Source organism: Capra hircus, chromosome 9 (genome assembly GCF_001704415.2).
Source record: "Capra hircus breed San Clemente chromosome 9, ASM170441v1, whole genome shotgun sequence".
In the NCBI taxonomy this organism is placed as follows: Eukaryota; Metazoa; Chordata; class Mammalia; order Artiodactyla; family Bovidae; genus Capra; species Capra hircus.
The window spans coordinates 27,769,444-27,786,700 of record NC_030816.1 but is presented as its reverse complement, the minus strand read 5'-3'; the positions used below and the strand labels follow the sequence as shown (position 1 = coordinate 27,786,700).

At 41.9% G+C, this 17,257-nt stretch overlaps 1 protein-coding gene across 2 annotated transcripts in view; it reads left to right on the top strand.

Annotated features, from left to right (window-relative positions):
* FIG4 (FIG4 phosphoinositide 5-phosphatase) overlaps positions 1-17,257 on the top strand; it is a 167,446-nt gene that overhangs the window by 73,152 nt on the left and 77,037 nt on the right. For both annotated transcript variants that reach the window (XM_005684577.3, XM_018053077.1), the window contains 2 exons: positions 652-818; positions 13,512-13,650. In XM_005684577.3, coding sequence (XP_005684634.1) covers positions 652-818; positions 13,512-13,650 — 306 coding nt within the window. The remainder of the gene's footprint in view (positions 1-651; positions 819-13,511; positions 13,651-17,257) is intronic.

Sequence of the window (17,257 nt, the reverse complement as noted above, 5' to 3'; positions counted from 1 at the left end):
TTGGTTCTTCGGTAAGAAATACTGTTATTTCACTGTCCATTGGGTCCATGACAGTGCATGAAGTTTCTTGAAATGCACTGATCACTGTTATCAGTCCTCTGAGACAGTCATAAAGGCTCTGTCCAAAAGAGCTCTCAGCTTACAAATGGCCAGATCTCAGCCATCGCTGCATTAAAAAACCTTAACGGCACTTGAAGAAATGTAAGTTTCAAACATGTATTTCTAGGAAAGAATATGGTTTGATGTGATAAGAGCTTGTCCCTTCTTCCAAAGGCAATTCAGAGAGAACAGAAAATTCTATCATGGGAGGTAAATTGAGCTGGCAGGCTGCAGAAAGTTAGGAGTCTTTTTAAGAGAGTAGAACCACCTTGGTCTAGGCTTGGGTAGATTATGCTTTTTGGTCTCCCTGTTCTCCCCGCCCCCCCTTAGAGTTTTCTGTGATTTTGTTGCTTATTGGACTATTACTATAAAATGTAATACATTTTGCATATGTATTTATCTTCCAAGATGTTGAAGAGTCTACTTGAAAAGAAAGGCTCAGAGGAATTCATGTAGGAAAAGACTTGTTTTGAATCTGTAGCTAAGTGAGTAAGGTGTATAATACTTCGGATGAAATTCTTTAGTGTTGTGTGTTTTACTTGGGCTTCTTAGGTTGTTTGAGGAACTCTATGAAGACCATGGGGATACCCTGTCCCTTCAGTATGGTGGTTCCCAACTTGTTCATCGTGTAAAAACCTACAGAAAGATAGCACCGTGGACCCAACACTCAAAAGACATCATGCAGACTCTATCTCGATATTACAGCAATGCTTTTTCAGGTAATTCTGGAGTTATATGCATTTCTGAGACTTATCCTGATGCACATTTTTCTCTTTTACATATCCCTGTTTTTAAAGCTATTTGGAAAAGTAACATCAAAGTTAAATATTTTAAAAGTTTAAATAAAACAGAATCTGTCACTTAGGAGGTGCTCAGTAAATATGCAGTAAATGAATGAATAAACTTTGTATTTTAAGTAGGGCACTTTGGCCACCTGTAACTGGACCTTTTGTATTCTTCACAGTACTGTGATTCCTTGGCTTCTGCCTCATTCCTAGTTTCTGCTTGTAATGAAAGTGAACGTGAAAGTCACCCAGTCGTGTCTGATTCTTTGTGTCCCCACGGACTATACAGCCCATGGAAGTCTCTAGGCCAGAATACTGGAGTGGGTAGCCTTTTCCTTCTCCAGGGGATCTTCCCAACCCAGGGATCGAACCCAGGTCTCCCGCATTGCAGGCGGATTCTTTACCAGCTGAGCCAGCAGGGAAGTCCTGGTAATACATAGATCAATTTAAGAGTGTTGAATAATTATTTTTAAATAGAGCTCACCATTTTAACAGTTGTCTAACAATGTGAATATCACTGATTCTTTTAAATGGCAGCTAGAAATGAGAAGTAACATTAGCACTAAATTTCAGTCTTTTGTCATTTTATGACTTGGGAGTACTAACAGCAACAGGCAGTTAAAAGGGCACTTTTTCTGCCTCCATTCTGATGTCACTCACCAAAGTGATTGTGAGACAGGTCCCATGCACAGAATTTTTAAAGGAAGAGCTCAGGTTGATTTTGTGAGGCTTGGACCCTTAAACTAGATTAAAGACAAAAATGTTTACAAAATGTAGAGAAGAGAGGTCAGCAAAGAGATTCTTTGAATTTTTGCTGCACAGTGACTGTCCCCCAACCCTGCTCCTTTACCTCCAGCCTGGAGAGAACTGGACTCAGGGCAGGCTTAACGTAGTGTTCTCTCGTTGGAGGGACCCTGTGGAGCTGTTGGCTTCGGGCTGCTGTGTAGCGAAGCTGAAGCAGAGGGACGGGCTGAGGAGCGGGCTGCCATGTTGGGAATGGCCCCCTCTCCTAGAGTTGGTTAGGCCAAAGGATCATTAGGCCTACCAGGTGACCAGAGGGAGGCCCCGTGGGGGAGGGTGCTGGCATGGCGTTGGCCTAGGTCCTGGCCAGAAGGACCATAGCAGCGGGAACCAAGAGGTGATTGATCACTGGCTTCCCAAGGAGGGAGTAGCAGGAAAATGCCTGATGTGAGAAGAAGCCTGTGCTCACGCCAAGGGAACTGCAGGTGTCTCCAGCTCTGGGAACCTCAGGAGAGTACATGAAACCATCCACAAAAGAGTCAGCCTTCAGTCTTTTCCATGCCCAGAGAGAATGCAGAGGTGGTTTGCTATACTTCTGTGCAGGGATATTCATTTTCTGTGCTATCTAACAAATTACTTAAAAATTGAGACCTTAAAGCAACATATATTCATTATCTCACGATTTCTGTGGGTCAGAATTCCAGGCCCAGTTTAGCCAGGTCCTCTGCAGAGGGTCTCACCAAGCTGTAGTGGAGATGTCAGTCAGACTGTGGTCTCATCTGGAGGCCTGATTCGGGGAGGATCTGCTTCCCTGCTCATGTGTTTGTTGGGGGAATTCAATTCTTTGTGGACTTGTTCCTTGTAGGGATCATGGCAGCTTGCATCTTTATCACTGGCATGGGAAAGGGTCTCTAGAGTGAGTCTTCTGGCAAAACAGTCTTACATAACATAATGTAACCGTGGGGTGACATGCCATCACTTTGCCATATACCATTGCTCAGAAGCAAATTGTGGTCCCACCCATACACGAGCAGAATCTGTGACAGTTTCCTAAGGCTGCTGCAACAAAATACTAAGAACTAGGTGTTGTAAAACAACAGAAACTTATCTCAGTTCAGAGGTGGAAGTTCAGTGTCAAGTTGTCAGCAGAGCCAAGTTCACTGTGAAGTCCCCGGAGGAGAATGCGTCTCCCCAGCTTGTGATGTTTTGCCAGCAGCCCTCGGCGATCCTTGGCCTGCAGCTGTCTTGCTTCCATTGTCGCATGGTCTTCTTCCTCTGTGTGTCTAGGTCTGTGTCAAGTTCCCCTCTTCCTGTAAGGACACCAGTCATACTGGATTAGCTTGCATGCACACTCAGTCACTTCAGTTGTGTACGACTCTTTGCAACATGGGGTGTAGCCCACCAGCCTCTGTCCATGGGATTTTCCAGGCAAGAATACTGGGGTGGGTTGCCACTTCCTTCTCCAGGGGATCCCTGACCCGGGGATCAAACCTGGGTCTCTTACGTCTCCTGCGTTGGCAGGCCCATTCTTTACCACTGGCGCCACCTGCGAAGCCCTAATTGGATTAGGGTGTACTCTAATTCAGTATGGCATTATCTTAACTTGGTTCAGGCTTCCCAGGTGGCATAATGGTAAAGAATCCGCCTACCAATGCAGGAAACGCAGGAGACCTGGGTTTGAATCCTGGGTCAGGAAGATCCTTTGGAGAAGGAAATAGCAACCCATTCCAGTATTTTTGCTTGGAAAATCCCACGGACAGAGGAGCCTGGTGGGCTATAGTCCATGGGGTCACAAAGAATCGAATGCAACTGAGCATATATAACTTGATTATGTCTGAAAAGACCCTAATTTCAAATAAGATTACATTAGTGGATATTGGGGTTTAGGGCTTCAGTATATCTTTTTAGAGAGAAACAGTTCACTACTCAACACAGGATATCTATCACACTAAAGCATGAACAGCAGGAAGTGAGGAGCATGGGGGTCACTTTGGAGTCGAGATCAAGTAAGACCATCCCTATTTCCATGCTGCAGAGGGGTTGGAAGCTGGTTGGCAGCCTGGTGGGTGTGGGGGGACGTGTGGGACAGACCTGGAGGTCCTGTGTGGTCTGGCCCCGCCTACCTTGCCATTCTGCCATTCATGCCATCCCCTTCCCCCATCATAGTTCTCCAGACACACAGACCTTCTCACTCTTTCCTGACTAGGTTAGGCTTCCTCTGCCAGAGGCTCTTGCTGTGCCCCTTGAAACATTTGGAACATAAGACTGCAGTCTTCTGAGCCTTTCGGCTCACTCTGCTTTCACTTTCTCAAGGAAGGTACTCCAGTTTTCTTGTAGCATTCTGCACCTTTGCAGCACCTGGCACAGTTGCACTTAAATCCTTAACTGTGCTATTAGTTGGGTTGTGTGTCCCTGTATCCCCCACCATGAGACCCAAGAGCTCATGAGCATCTTATTTACTACTGGTTCACTATGGTGTCCCTGCTGCCTTGCTCATGGCACATGAACTATTTATGGACTGAATTAATAAATGCATGAGTTAATTCATTGCCTATGCCCTCCCCAGCTTCCCCTTTTCCCTGAATTCAGAAATCAACAGGGCTAAGTATATCAGCCTAATAACGTGTAGCTTATCAGTAATGCTCTTAGACTGCTCAAATCATGTCTTTTGAATTCACTGAGAATTATGGCTGTTATACAGCTGGTAAGCTCAATGCGCAACATAAACCACAAAGCCACTATAGACCTTTAGAGTGTTTGGATATTACTCTGTATGCATGACTCCTTGAGCTGGATTTAGGAACTTTGCAATCAAAGTATATTAATCTGAGCAAAAATCAAGAGGTAGGAAAGTCAAATTTAGAAATTCAGGTCAGTGGCATAAGTTTTAATTCTAGATTTCTAAAGCAAAAATATTGAAGTATTCCCATCATCCTTTATTCAGTTACTGCTGTCGTTCCCAATAAAGATATGTATTGATGTATTCCAAGTGGCTACAACATTATTGCAAAGGATTATTATAAATAGCTAAAAACACTAAAAATAACATGTGGTTTCACTTGGTTTTGTAAATTAGAATGGTTTTAAGGTAGTCTCTCTAAAGGCAGTCTCACTGGCTATGCTTCATTATTGTACTGGTTTCCTAGGACTTCTGTAACAAAGCACTATAAGCTTGGTGGCTTAAAACAACAGAAATGTGCTGTTTCACAGCTTTGGAGGCTTTAAGTTGGAAATCAAGTGTCAGCAGGGCTGTGCTCCCTCTGAAGGCTCCGGGGGAGGTTCCTTACTTGCTTCTTATCTTCTGATGGATTGCTGCCAATCCTTGGCTTGCAGTTAAAACTGGGTGCTTTCATTTCTGTCTCTGGTGTCACACGCCATTCTCCTCTCATGCTGTGTCTCCGTGGCGTTCTCCCTGTGTGCTTGTGTCTCTTCTTATGAAGACACCGGAGCCTGCCCCATTCCAGTGTGGCTGTATCTTAACAGGATTGCATCTGCAAAGACTTGATTTGCAAATAGGGTCATATTCACAGGTCCTGGGGCTTAAGACTTTTAATATCCCTTTTGTGGGGAACACAATTCAGCTTGAAGAGCTATGTAAGTCATGTGCCAACAAGTACATATACCTCTGGGTATGTGTTGAACAAGGTTTAAAACTGCCCTGAGGAAAGGGTCGTCCAGTCTTCTGTCCTCTCCTGTTCAGGGTTGTTCCTGAATTGGGAGTCATTATCCAGCCAGTCCATTCTAAAGGAGATCAGTCCTGGGTGTTCATTGGAAGGACTGATGCTAAAGCTGAAACTCCAGAACTTTGGCCACGAAGAGTTGACTCATTGGAAAAGACTGATGCTGGGAGGGATTGGGGGCAGGAGGAGAAGGGGACGACAGAGGATGAGATGGCTGGATGGCATCACCGACTCGATGGATGTGAGTTTGAATAAACTCCGGGTGTTGGTGATGGACAGGGAGGCCTGGCGTGCTGCGATTCATGGGGTCACAAAAAGTCGGATACGACTGAGCGACTGAACTGAACTGATTGACACTTAAGGACCAAGTCATGAGTTTTTCAGTAAGATTAGAGCGCAGAGAGGGAATGTGTAGCTGTGCATGATTAAAAATGGAAGGAGAACAATTAAAAGACAGAAGGTGGTCGTAAGTAAGTAACGTGCACACGATGGAAAGGTAACGCAGAATTATGCACAACTGAAAGAGGAACTATCATGAAAAGAATTATTTTATGAATACTATGGCTAAAACAGCCCTATTTATTTTGAGAAGCGTGGTGCCATTGGGGTGTACAACTTATTTTTAAATTACAATGGATATTATATAATGGTAATATATTAATAGAACCATTTTCTTTAGGCACTCAAGATTGTGAATCAGTCTCTCCATCTTATGTCTCTGAGGTAGACAGGAAGGTTCTTGAAATTAGGTTGTTAAGAATTTTATCGTTGGTTCATATAGACAGATGAATACTATGTGGGTAACCCACCTGACTCCCTTTCAGGTTCATTTTAAAACCTGCTTTGAGTTTCCACATATTATTACCATGTTCTGGGGTTTCTTTTCTTTCTAAGAAATGTCCTTTGGTTTCTCTTATAACTGGCTACATAAGTAGTTGTAGGACATCAATAAGAAAAGAACAAGTACCTTGGTATTCTCTTTGGATGTTAGAAAGAAGTTTATAATTGTTACTTCCTTGTCAAGCTCTGATTTTCTTTTATATTTATATGTAGGTAAACCTGAATATTTTTTTCTGAAGCTTATTGAATTGAAATCCTATTTTAAGGAAAAAAATATAACATACCTGCCCAGTTAATACTAGAACAGCTGTATATACATATATATACACACGTATATATATATATATATATACGTGTGTGTGTGTGTGTGTGTGTGTGTGTTTAGTTGCTGTCATGTCCAGCTCTGTGACCCCATGGACTGTAATCCACCAGGCTCCTCTGTCCATGAGATTTCCCAGGCAAGAATGCTGGAGTGGGTTGCCATTTCCTTCTCCTGGGGGTCTTCCCGACCCAGGCACTGAACCCCTGTTCCTATGCTCACTGCCGTGTGCGGTCAGTTTCTCCCCTCTGCGGCCTCATTTCCACGAGCATAGAGGCACACCTTGTGTTTTCCATCTAATCTTTCCTTCTGTTCTTAACCACACCCACTGCTAACAAAAGCTCTGCTCTCCTGAAGCAAAACCTCTTGAAAGTGTTATCTGCACACCTGTTCCCTCTCTCATATCCTGTTCTCTCCACCTGCTTCACTGAGCCTTTGCCCTGTCATGCCCCCAAACCCATGCTTATCACAATCTCCCACAATCTCCCACTGCCAAACTAGGGGAGTGTTCATCTTGCTCAGCTGTTAGGCAGCTTGTGTTACAGTGGAGCACTCCCTCTTTCTTGAAACTCACTTCTGTGCTCTCTCTCAGTCTCACTGGTGACTTCTCCTGCCCTATTTCTAAACTCTTTCTACACTTTTACCTTAGGGGTATCTCACCCAGCTTTTAAATACCATACGTTTGACACTCAAATATATATCTCTTCCCTGACTCCTCCACTGATCTCCAGACTTATCTAAATGCCTACCTTGCAGGCATTTCCTCCTGAATATTGTGTTTGTTTTCTACAGGTGCCATAACCAATTATCACAAACTCAGTGGCTTAAAACAACCACTGTTTATTATGTCCCAGTGTTTGTGGTTCAGAAGTCTGGGAATAGCATTACCCAGCTGTGTTCTCTGCTTAGGCTCTCACCTGGCTGAAGTTCAAATGAGAGCAATGAAGTCAGAATGTGGGCTCTGATCTGGAGGCCTCCGGGCTCATTCTGGTTGCTGGCAGAACCCCAGGTGGTTCTCAGACTGCTGTCCCCATGTGCTGTTGGCTGGGGCTCATTCTCGGGTTTGAGAGGCTGCTTACCTTCCTTGGCTTGTGGTCCACTCCATCTTCAAAGCCAGCAATGGTGCATCAACCCTTGTGCCTCAAATCTGTCTGCTTTCCTCTTCTGCCCTTAAAGGATTCTTATGATTCCAGTGGCCGATCCAGGTAAGACATGATAATTTTCCTAAGTTGAAGTCATTGATTAGTCATTTCAGTTACATCTACAAAGTTGCTTTTGCTATCTAAGATGAAATATTCATGAGAAACTATGGAGGGAAAGTCATGAGGCCAAGTTTCTTCCTACCACAGATATCTGAGAAGAATCTCAAATGAATCATTTCCAGCAGGAAGTGACTTGACTCTGCCCTAAACTTGTTTCTCTACTTTTTTTCTTTTTTCACCTCTGCTCCCATTGTTCAGTTCAGAATCCTAGGAATCACCCTTAATTTCTTTATTCTCCTTATCCTCCCCAGTCTCATCTCTCAGCAAACCTGGTTGGCTCTACCTCCAGAGTATATCCCAAATCCTTCTGCTGTTTCCTGCTCACTGTTGCCGGGCTGGTTGAGACAGCTGGTGGCCCTGAACAGCTGCCGTGGCTCCTGATTCCTCCCTCAGCCTCCCCTCTTCTGTTCTTGCTCTTTACGGCAGCCACAGTGGTCCTTTCGAGAGTTAGATCATATCACTGCCCACTCTGAAATCCCTTCCAGGGCTTCTCATCGCTTTTAAGATCGGACTCTTTGCCATGACCTTCGAGGCTGTGTGTGGTCTGCCTCACTGTCCCCAGTCCTGCTCTTTCTTTGCCCCCTGCCCTCCAGCCCCCTGCTCCTCCCTCCACCTTCGTGCTGTTCCTGACATTGTGTAGCCTCCACCTGCTTCCCTGACCACCTGACCTAAGTGTCCCTCTTCTCTCTCATCACTCTCATGTCACTCTTATGTTTTCAAAGAACTAACATCCTCTGAAAGTACCCTGTACCTTATTTACTTGAGTATTATTTTTGCTTCCCACTGTGGAATGTAAGCCCCATGAAAGCCAGAATCAGTTATGTATAGACCATATCCCTAGTGTGGGACATAGTAGGCTCTTGGATGAATGAATGGTGGGTTTTTTTTTTGTAGTTATAAAGGTAATATATGCTAATTATAAAAATATAAAATAACTCACAAATCATATAATCCTCACCTTTCAGAGATAGCGACTTGTTCATATTTAGCAGAACATGATCCTTCTAGTTACTGTACAGGTAATGTATATCTGCTTTTGCCCTTTTAGATAATGTGAGTAATCATTATGACCCTAAATATTCTTTTACAACTTAATTTTTGGTAGCCTTGTGGCAGTCTGTCTTTTAGAAGGACCATAGTGTGGTTACCTGTTTTTATTGTGTATTTGTGTTTCTTTTAAACGTACATCTTTTTTGCATATTTTTATCTTATGAAAATTTCAGAAGCATATTTATTAGGTCAGAATATAGATATTTTCGGGACCTTTAAAAATATATATGTATATATATATAGCCAGATAGCCTTAACAAAAGGATGTAGCAATCGGTTCTTAGAGGAGTATAGACGTGTCCATTTTGGAAAGTATTTGCCATCTTTCCAAACTCCTTAGTGTTAAATTCAGACTCAAATTGAAGACAGTAGGGAAAACCTCTAGACCATTCAGGTATGACCTAAATCAAATCCCTTATGATTATACAGTGGAAGTGAGAAATACATTTAAGGGCCTAGATCTGATAGATAGAGTGCCTGATGAACTATGGAATGAGGTTCATGATATTGTACAGGACACAGGGATCAAGACCATCCCCATGGAAAAGAAATGCAAAAAAGGAAAATGGCTGTCTGGGGAGGCCTTACAAATAGCTGTGAAAAGAAGAGAGGTGAAAAGCAAAGGAGAAAAGCAAAGATATAAGCATCTGAATGCAGAGTTCCAGAGAATAGCAAGAAGAGATAAGAAAGCCTTCCTCAGCGATCAATGCAAAGAAATAGAGGAAAACAACAGAATGGGAGAGACTAGAGATCTCTTCAAGAAAATTGGAGAACCAAGGGAACATTTCATGCAAAGATGGGCTCGATAAAGGACAAAAATGGTATGGACCTAACAGAAGCAGAAGATATTAAGAAGAGGTGGCAAGAATACACCGAAGAACTGTACAAAAAAGATCTTCATGACCCAGATAGTCATGATGGTGTGATCACTAATCTAGAGCCAGACATCCTGGAATGTGAAGTCAAGTGGGCCTTAGAAAGCATCACTACAAACAAAGCTAGTGGAGGTGATGGAATTCCAGTGGAGCTATTTCAAATCCTGAAAGATGATGCTGTGAAAGTGCTGCACTCAATATGCCAGCAAATTTGGAAAACTCAGCAGTGGCCACAGGACTGGAAAAGGTCAGTTTTCATTCCAATCCCAAAGAAAGGCAATGCCAAAGAATGCTCAAACTACCGTACAATTGCACTCATCTCACATGCTAGTAAAGTAATGCTCAAAATTCTCCAAGCCAGGCTTCAGCAATATGTGAACCGTGAACTTCCTGATGTTCAAGCTGGATTTAGAAAAGGCAGAGGAACCAGAGATCAAATTGCCAACATCTGCTGGATCATGGAAAAAGCAAGAGAGTTCCAGGAAAACATCTATTTCTGCTTTATTGACTATGCCAAAGCCTTTGACTGTGTGGATCAGAATAAACTGTGGAAAATTCTGAAAGAGATGGGAATACCAGATTGCCTGACCTGCCTCTTGAGAAATCTGTATGCAGGTCAGGAAGCAACAGTTAGAACTGGACATGGAACAACAGACTGGTTCCAAATAGGAAAAGGAGTACGTCAAGGCTGTATATTGTCACCCTGCTTATTAACTTATATGCAGAGAAACGCTGGACTGGAAGAAACAAGCTGGAATCAAGATTGCCAGGAGAAATATCAATCACCTCAGACATGCAGATGACACCACCCTTATGGCAGAAAGTGAAGAGGAACTAAAAAGCCTCTTGATGAAAGTGAAAGAGGAGAGTGAGAAAGTTGGCTTAAAGCTCAACATTCAGAAAACGAAGATCATGGCATCCGGTCCCATCACTTCATGGGAAATAGATGGGGAAACAGTGGAAACAGTGTCAGACTTTATTTTGGGGGGGCTCCAAAGTCACTGCAGATGGTGATTGCAGCCATGAAATTAAAAGATGCTTACTCCTTGGAAGAAAAGTTATGACCAACCTAGATAGCATATTCAAAAGCAGAGACATTACTTTGCTGACTTAGGTCCATCTAGTCAAGCCTATGGTTTTCCCAGTCATCATTATGGATGTGAGAGTTGGACTGTGAAGAAGGCTGAGTGCCAAAAAATTGATGCTTTTGAACTGTGGTGTTGGAGAAGACTCTTGAGAGTCCCTTGGACTGCTAGGAGATCCAACCAGTCCGTTCTGAAGGAGATCAGCCCTGGGATTTCTTTGGAAGGAATGATGCTAAAGCTGAAACTCCAGTACTTTGGCCACCTCATGCGAAGAGTTGACTCATTGGAAAAGACTCTGATGCTGGGAGGGATTGGGGCCAGGAGGAGAAGGGGATGACTGAGGATGAGATGGCTGGATGGCATCACTGACTCGATGGACGTGAGTCTGAGTGAACTCCGGGAGTTGGTGATGGACAGGGAGGCCTGCTGTGCTGCAATTCATGGGGTTGCAAAGAGTTGGACATGGCTGAGTGACTGAACTGAACTGAACTGAGCGGAACTGAACTGAACTGCCAGCTTAGTAAGCAGAAAATGGTTTGCATTGTTTTCAGTTTGCGTCATTTATTGAATAATAGTAAAGTTGAGTTTTTTATAATGTTTACCGTCTATTTGTTTCTTTTAAAATAGATTTATATTTTTAAAAATTGCATGTTTTTCTGTTAGGGTGTTGATCTTTGTCCTTCTGACATTTAGTTGGGATTTATTTCAACATACAGTAGGAGGTAGTGGTCCAAGTCACTGTCTGCTCCTCACCCTGGTTAAATAGTACTGTTTATCGAATAGCATCCCATTCCATTACTGATTTCGGAGGCCACTTTATCATGGACTTATTTTAATATTAAGTCAACAAATGTTCTAGTTTGCAAATAAACATTTTTGGCTAATTAAAAAGAACTGTTATCTTCCAGCCTGACCTATTGTAATACCCTGCATTAGCGATTAACCATTTGGATGGAGTTTGAAAGGTGCCTATTCCTTTTTCCTTTAAAGCACAATTGAATATAAAAGTAGGTAGTTATTTTGCCCTCTTGTTATCTGCAACTGCAGAGAACCTACCTATTTTAAGCTTTTGTCTTGGTCCAAAGTACTACTGTCTTTCAGAGGGCGAAAACGTCATCTGCAGTCAAAAGTAACCAGGAAGAGATTCCAAGGCTCATTAGGGCTGGCCTTAGATTCCAAGCTTAGTAGGTGACAGTAAGTACCAGATACATTGTAAGCTAAAGTAACAGCAGTACATTCAAGAAGTCTCCATTAGGATCCTTTGAAGGCATATCTGCTATTTGGTTAGGTTTCTCAATCTTACATTTTATCATGCTTGCTAAAAATTAAAGGAACTACTATCAGGTTTAATTAGGGATGAAAGAAACTCCTTGAAAATGTGGCTGAAAAATGGAAAGCTTCTTTAGATAGAATTAAGATATTTTGAGGTACTGCATAGTGTGAATTATTAAGTGCCATTAAGGCTACTCAAGAATCATAAAGAATATAATTACTATAAAAGCAGTATGTTTACTTTCATATTGTGTTAAGAGGGTGCAAATTGGGGTGGTAATGCATGCATCATTTAATACTTGATGTTTTCTCTCAACAAATGGAAAAAAGGCTCCAAGTATACTCATCATATAAACACATCCCTTTCAAATATTACTTGTAGCATAAAAGGTGAGCACTGTTTTAATGGAATGCTTCCTGTCAAAATATATAACTGGAACCCGTGTTTAATGTACCAGATTTCATTTATTGCTTCTGCCAAAATGACCAAATAGCCCAAGGAGAACAGTGTTGCTAATTTCAGACTTTTCTGTGTGCACTATAGCTGTTGGAAGAAAATTGATTTTATGATGATGTTATCCTGTTTCAAAAGCAGTCATTTCTATTGGCTTTTTGGTTCTGTGCTCAATTTCAGAAAGAGATTATTATTTATATTGTGGATGTCTGCCCCTAACTTGAATATACAAGGGCTCAGAGACCAGAATGGAAAGAATGAAGGATGCTTGGGAGGGGCTGTGCAGGATGGGAAGGATGGCTCATGAGACCACTTCAGTGCTTACTGTTTTTACCAAAATACATTTGAGAAAAATAGGAGAGACAGCGTGCGTGTGTGTGTGGGGGGTCAGTTTGATTAGTTTGTAGTCTGTTTTGAAAAGGTAATTTTGGAGAGGTTGAATGGTTAGTGATGCTGTTTCCCGTGTGCACACGCTGCCTTCATTATCAGACACAGCTGTAGGGGAAAGGAAATGTTGTAAACGTTGTCTCTCCTAAAGAAATAAAGTATCTTTTCATGGATTAAAAGCAGAAACTTGGAAACTGACTTGTTCAAGGATGTGCAACAGAATCTGGGTAGAAATTGGGCCGCTTTATTTGTCTGACTTCTCTTCTGTCTTTGCCATAAAGTGAAGATGTTTTTTGTTTCAGGTAGACTAACAAATGGTGAGAATGTTTTTATTCTAAGAATACAATCACTAAGGTAACTAGGGCAGTTCTTAAAGACTTTTTAAGAATCTCTCAAAATTCAAGAAGCAGTTTACATTCACTATCCTCTATGTTATGAGATATATAGAGTAAAAAGGAAACATTTTTAAATAAGATTTTAATTTTCAAAATCTTGGTGGGTGTTTTAGATGTTGCGTAAGACTTTTACAGTATAAATGCTATTATTTTCAGAGGTGTGTTCTATGACATTCCAGGTGTACCCTTAATCCTCCTAAGAAAGCATTCCCCTGGGTTGTTTATGTGAGTAATAGAGTTCCTGAATTATGTATTTTTGCTTTTTAGATGCTGACAGACAAGATTCCATTAATCTCTTCCTGGGAGTTTTCCATCCCACTGAAGGGAAACCTCATCTCTGGGAACTCCCTACAGATTTTTATTTGCATCATAAAAATACCATGAGACTTTTACCAACAAGAAGAAGGTATTTTTCTTCCTGGTCTACTATGTTAAATTCAGCTTTGATGTTATTTTGAATATGAGAGAACTTTCTTTTTGAGAAATGATTATATAGGCTAAAGTAGTCAGCCTTGCTACATGTTTGCCAGGAGGAATTTAGTATCGTTGATGTCCTGATAATTCAGTTCAGTCGCTCAGTCGTGTCAGACTCTTTGCGACCCCATGAGCTGCAGCACACCAGGCCTCCCTGTCCATCACCAATTCCTGGAGTCCACCCAAACTCATGTCCACTGAGTCGGTGATGCCATCCAACCATCTCATCCTCCATTGTCCCCTTTTCCTTCTGCCCTCAATCTTTCCTAGCATCAGGGTCTTTTCAAATGCTCTTCGCATCAGGTGGCCAAAGTATTGGAGTTTCAGCTTCAACACTGGGAAATTGTCATTAACAAATGCAGTTGTTTTGTGTTTTCATAAGATACAAAGTTTCAGAGCTTTATCACTGAACTGTTAAGTTGAAGCTCTACTGGAGCAAACCAGTAACATAACTTTTGAGGGCTTCCTACAAATGTGGGTTGATAAAGAACCCTTACCATGTAAGGAATCGTCTTTGGTTTTTAAGTGTGGTGTCTAGGCAGCCTCACTTTGGAATTCCAATATTCTTCCCTCCAGCAAGCACAGGGAACTCTTGGTGACACCGGAGGACAGGAATCTAGAGCCAGCCCTGTTGCTCAGTCTGGGCCTTCTTGAGTCATTCACTGTATGGGCTATGATGATGACAGTTAAATTGGTAGCAGTAGTCCCCAAATACGGAGAAGGTGACGGCACCCCACTCCAGTGTTCTTGCCCGGAGAATCCCATGGATGGAGGAGCCTGGAAGGCTGCAGTCCATGGGGTCACGAAGAGTCGGACACGACTGAGTGACTTCACTTTCACTTTTTACTTTCATGCATTGGAGAAGGAAATGGCAACCCACTCCAGTGTTCTTGCCTGGAGAATCCCAGGGACGGGGGAGCCTGGTGGGCTGCCGTCTATGGGGTCGCACAGAGTTGGACATGACTGAAGCGACTCAGTAGCAGCAGCAGTCCCCAAATAAATGAACTGTTTTCCTGAGGATTGGACAAGACTCCCTGTGTAGCACAGGCCGCAGGGTCAGGGGACTTGAGTTGGTGTCTCTGCAGCCATGTGACCTTGGACTAATTATTTAACCCCTCTAAGTCTCATTTCCCTCCCCTGCACAATGTGAATGACAGGACACACATTACAGAGTCATTGTAAGGGCTTAATGAGAGGACTCTTTAGCATTGTTAATTGAAGAGTCATGTTGTAATAATGGGCAACATTTTTCACATATGAGACTTGAGCCTGGTCCCTTCTGCTCAGAGCCCTGTGATGTCAAGTCTGCTCCTAAGGCTCTCCTCTCACAGCATCCATGTGATCTAGCCCTCATTTTGTTCAACAGTGTCTCACAAACACTACAGGGTTCATTGCCGTTCTGTGCAAATTGTGTGGACAGACCACAAACAACTGGTGAATTAGCAAGTGCTAATGTTACAGATGTTACCAAATTCTCTATTACTTCAGGAACATTTCTAACATGTATACTATCATGTAAGAATTGAATCGCCAGTCTATGTCTGACGCAGGATACAGCATGCTTGGGGCTGGTGCATGGGGATGACCCAGAGAGATGTTATGGGGAGGGAGGTGGGGTGGGGGGTTCATGTTTGGGAACGCATGTAAGAATTAAAGATTTTAAAATTTAAAAAATTAAAAACTAAAAGAAAAAAAAAAAAGGAACATTTCAAACATTAAGAAAATGTCAGAGTTTATATGTTTCTCAGTTTTGTTCCTTTAAGTACATTTTCTTGGAATAACCAGCTTAATGCTTGACCTTACTTTCCCTATAAATGAAGTAGTGCTGATTTTTCTACTATATTAATAAATGATTGCCATGAATTTTTGCTGACAAAAAAATCTGGAGCTAATTATGTTTATTTGATGAGAGATAAGTGTAAATACCTATATTTAGCTTCGTTGATGCAATTAACTATGGGTAAATATGGTTGATTTTCTGAAACTTTATATTACCTTAAAGTATTGAAGCTATTAAGATACAACTCCGGGAACAAGCAAAATTCGATTTTCTGTTGCTGAAATTAGCTAGTAAATTACAAGCATAAGTTAAACCTAGAGTTACATAACTGAGGCAGGCAGTGTTGGTGCTTATTTGTGGAAATAAAAGGAAGCTGATGTTACATTCCCATTTTTAAAATTAAAAAAAAGGAAACTAAGTTGCAGAGAAAATGTGTCTTGACTGAGGTTATGCACCCGATTAGACAGCACAGTAAGTGAATGAACTAAACACCTCCCACTGAGAATAAACTTTTATCAAAGTAGGTACTGTGGCTCTCACAATTGACTTGGTCTCCTTGTTTCATTTTTCTCCAGAATGTGAAAATTCCAAAAATTGATTTTTGGCATCAACAACTGATACTAATAAAGACTAGGATAAATTTCAGTACTTTATTTTGGCCTTTCTAGTCACCCGATACTAGTTATTCTGGTGACGGTTAAATCTGTATGCTGATTCTCAGAAGAATTAGCCAGAGGCAATAACCAGACTGGAGCATGGATGCTAGGGTAGAGCTGAGTTGGATTTTCTGCAGGTGTGTGACCTTAGATGTGTTTCTAAACCTCTGGAAATCTTGTTTTCCCAACTATAGAAAGGAAATGACTACACACACCTCACAGGTCACTTTAAGGATTAAATAAAATATGAATGGGAAGTACTTCCTGTTGGGTCTGACACATGATCCACACAGTCTGGAAGCCCCCAAGCTCTGGAGGGACTGCCTGCAGTTAATACCTGTCTGACCAGAAGCAAGACATATAACTGGTCCAATTCTCAGTTTCCACATCAGTAAAATAGAGATAGTGATAGTGTCTGACCTGTAGGTTTTTCTGAGAATCAGATGAGATCATATAAATCCTTAGCACATAGTAGTCCAACAGATATTAGTATTGTTATTGTTCTTTAAAACGACTACATTTCTTAGTTGTAATATTTGTTAAAAATCATATAGAATGACCATTAAGTCTGGACACTTAGATAATATTATTTTATCACTTATTTTTTGTTGTTCATTCCCTAAATCGTGTGCAGCTCTTTGTGATCCCATGGACTGCAGCACGCCAGGCTTCTTGCCCTTCGCTATCTCCCAGAGTTTACTCAAATTCATGTCCATTGAGTCAGTGATGCCATCCAACCATCTAATCCTCTGTTGTCCCTTCTCTTCCTACCCTCGATCTTTCCCAGAGTTAGGGTCTTTTCCAATGAGTCGGCTCTTTGCATCAGGTAGCCAAGGTATTGGAGCTTCAGTATCAGTCCTTCCAATGAGTATTCAGGGTTGAATGCCTTTAGGATTGGCTGGTTTAATCTCTTTGCTGTCCAAGGGACTCTCAAGAACCTTCTCCAGCACCACAGTTCAAAAGCATCAATTCTTTGGTGCTCAGCCTTCTTTATGGTCCAGTTCTCACATCTGTACATGACTGCTGGAAAAAAAGAAAAACATAGCTTTGACAATACAGACTTTAGTCAGCAAAGTGATGTCTCTGCTTTTTAATACGCTGAC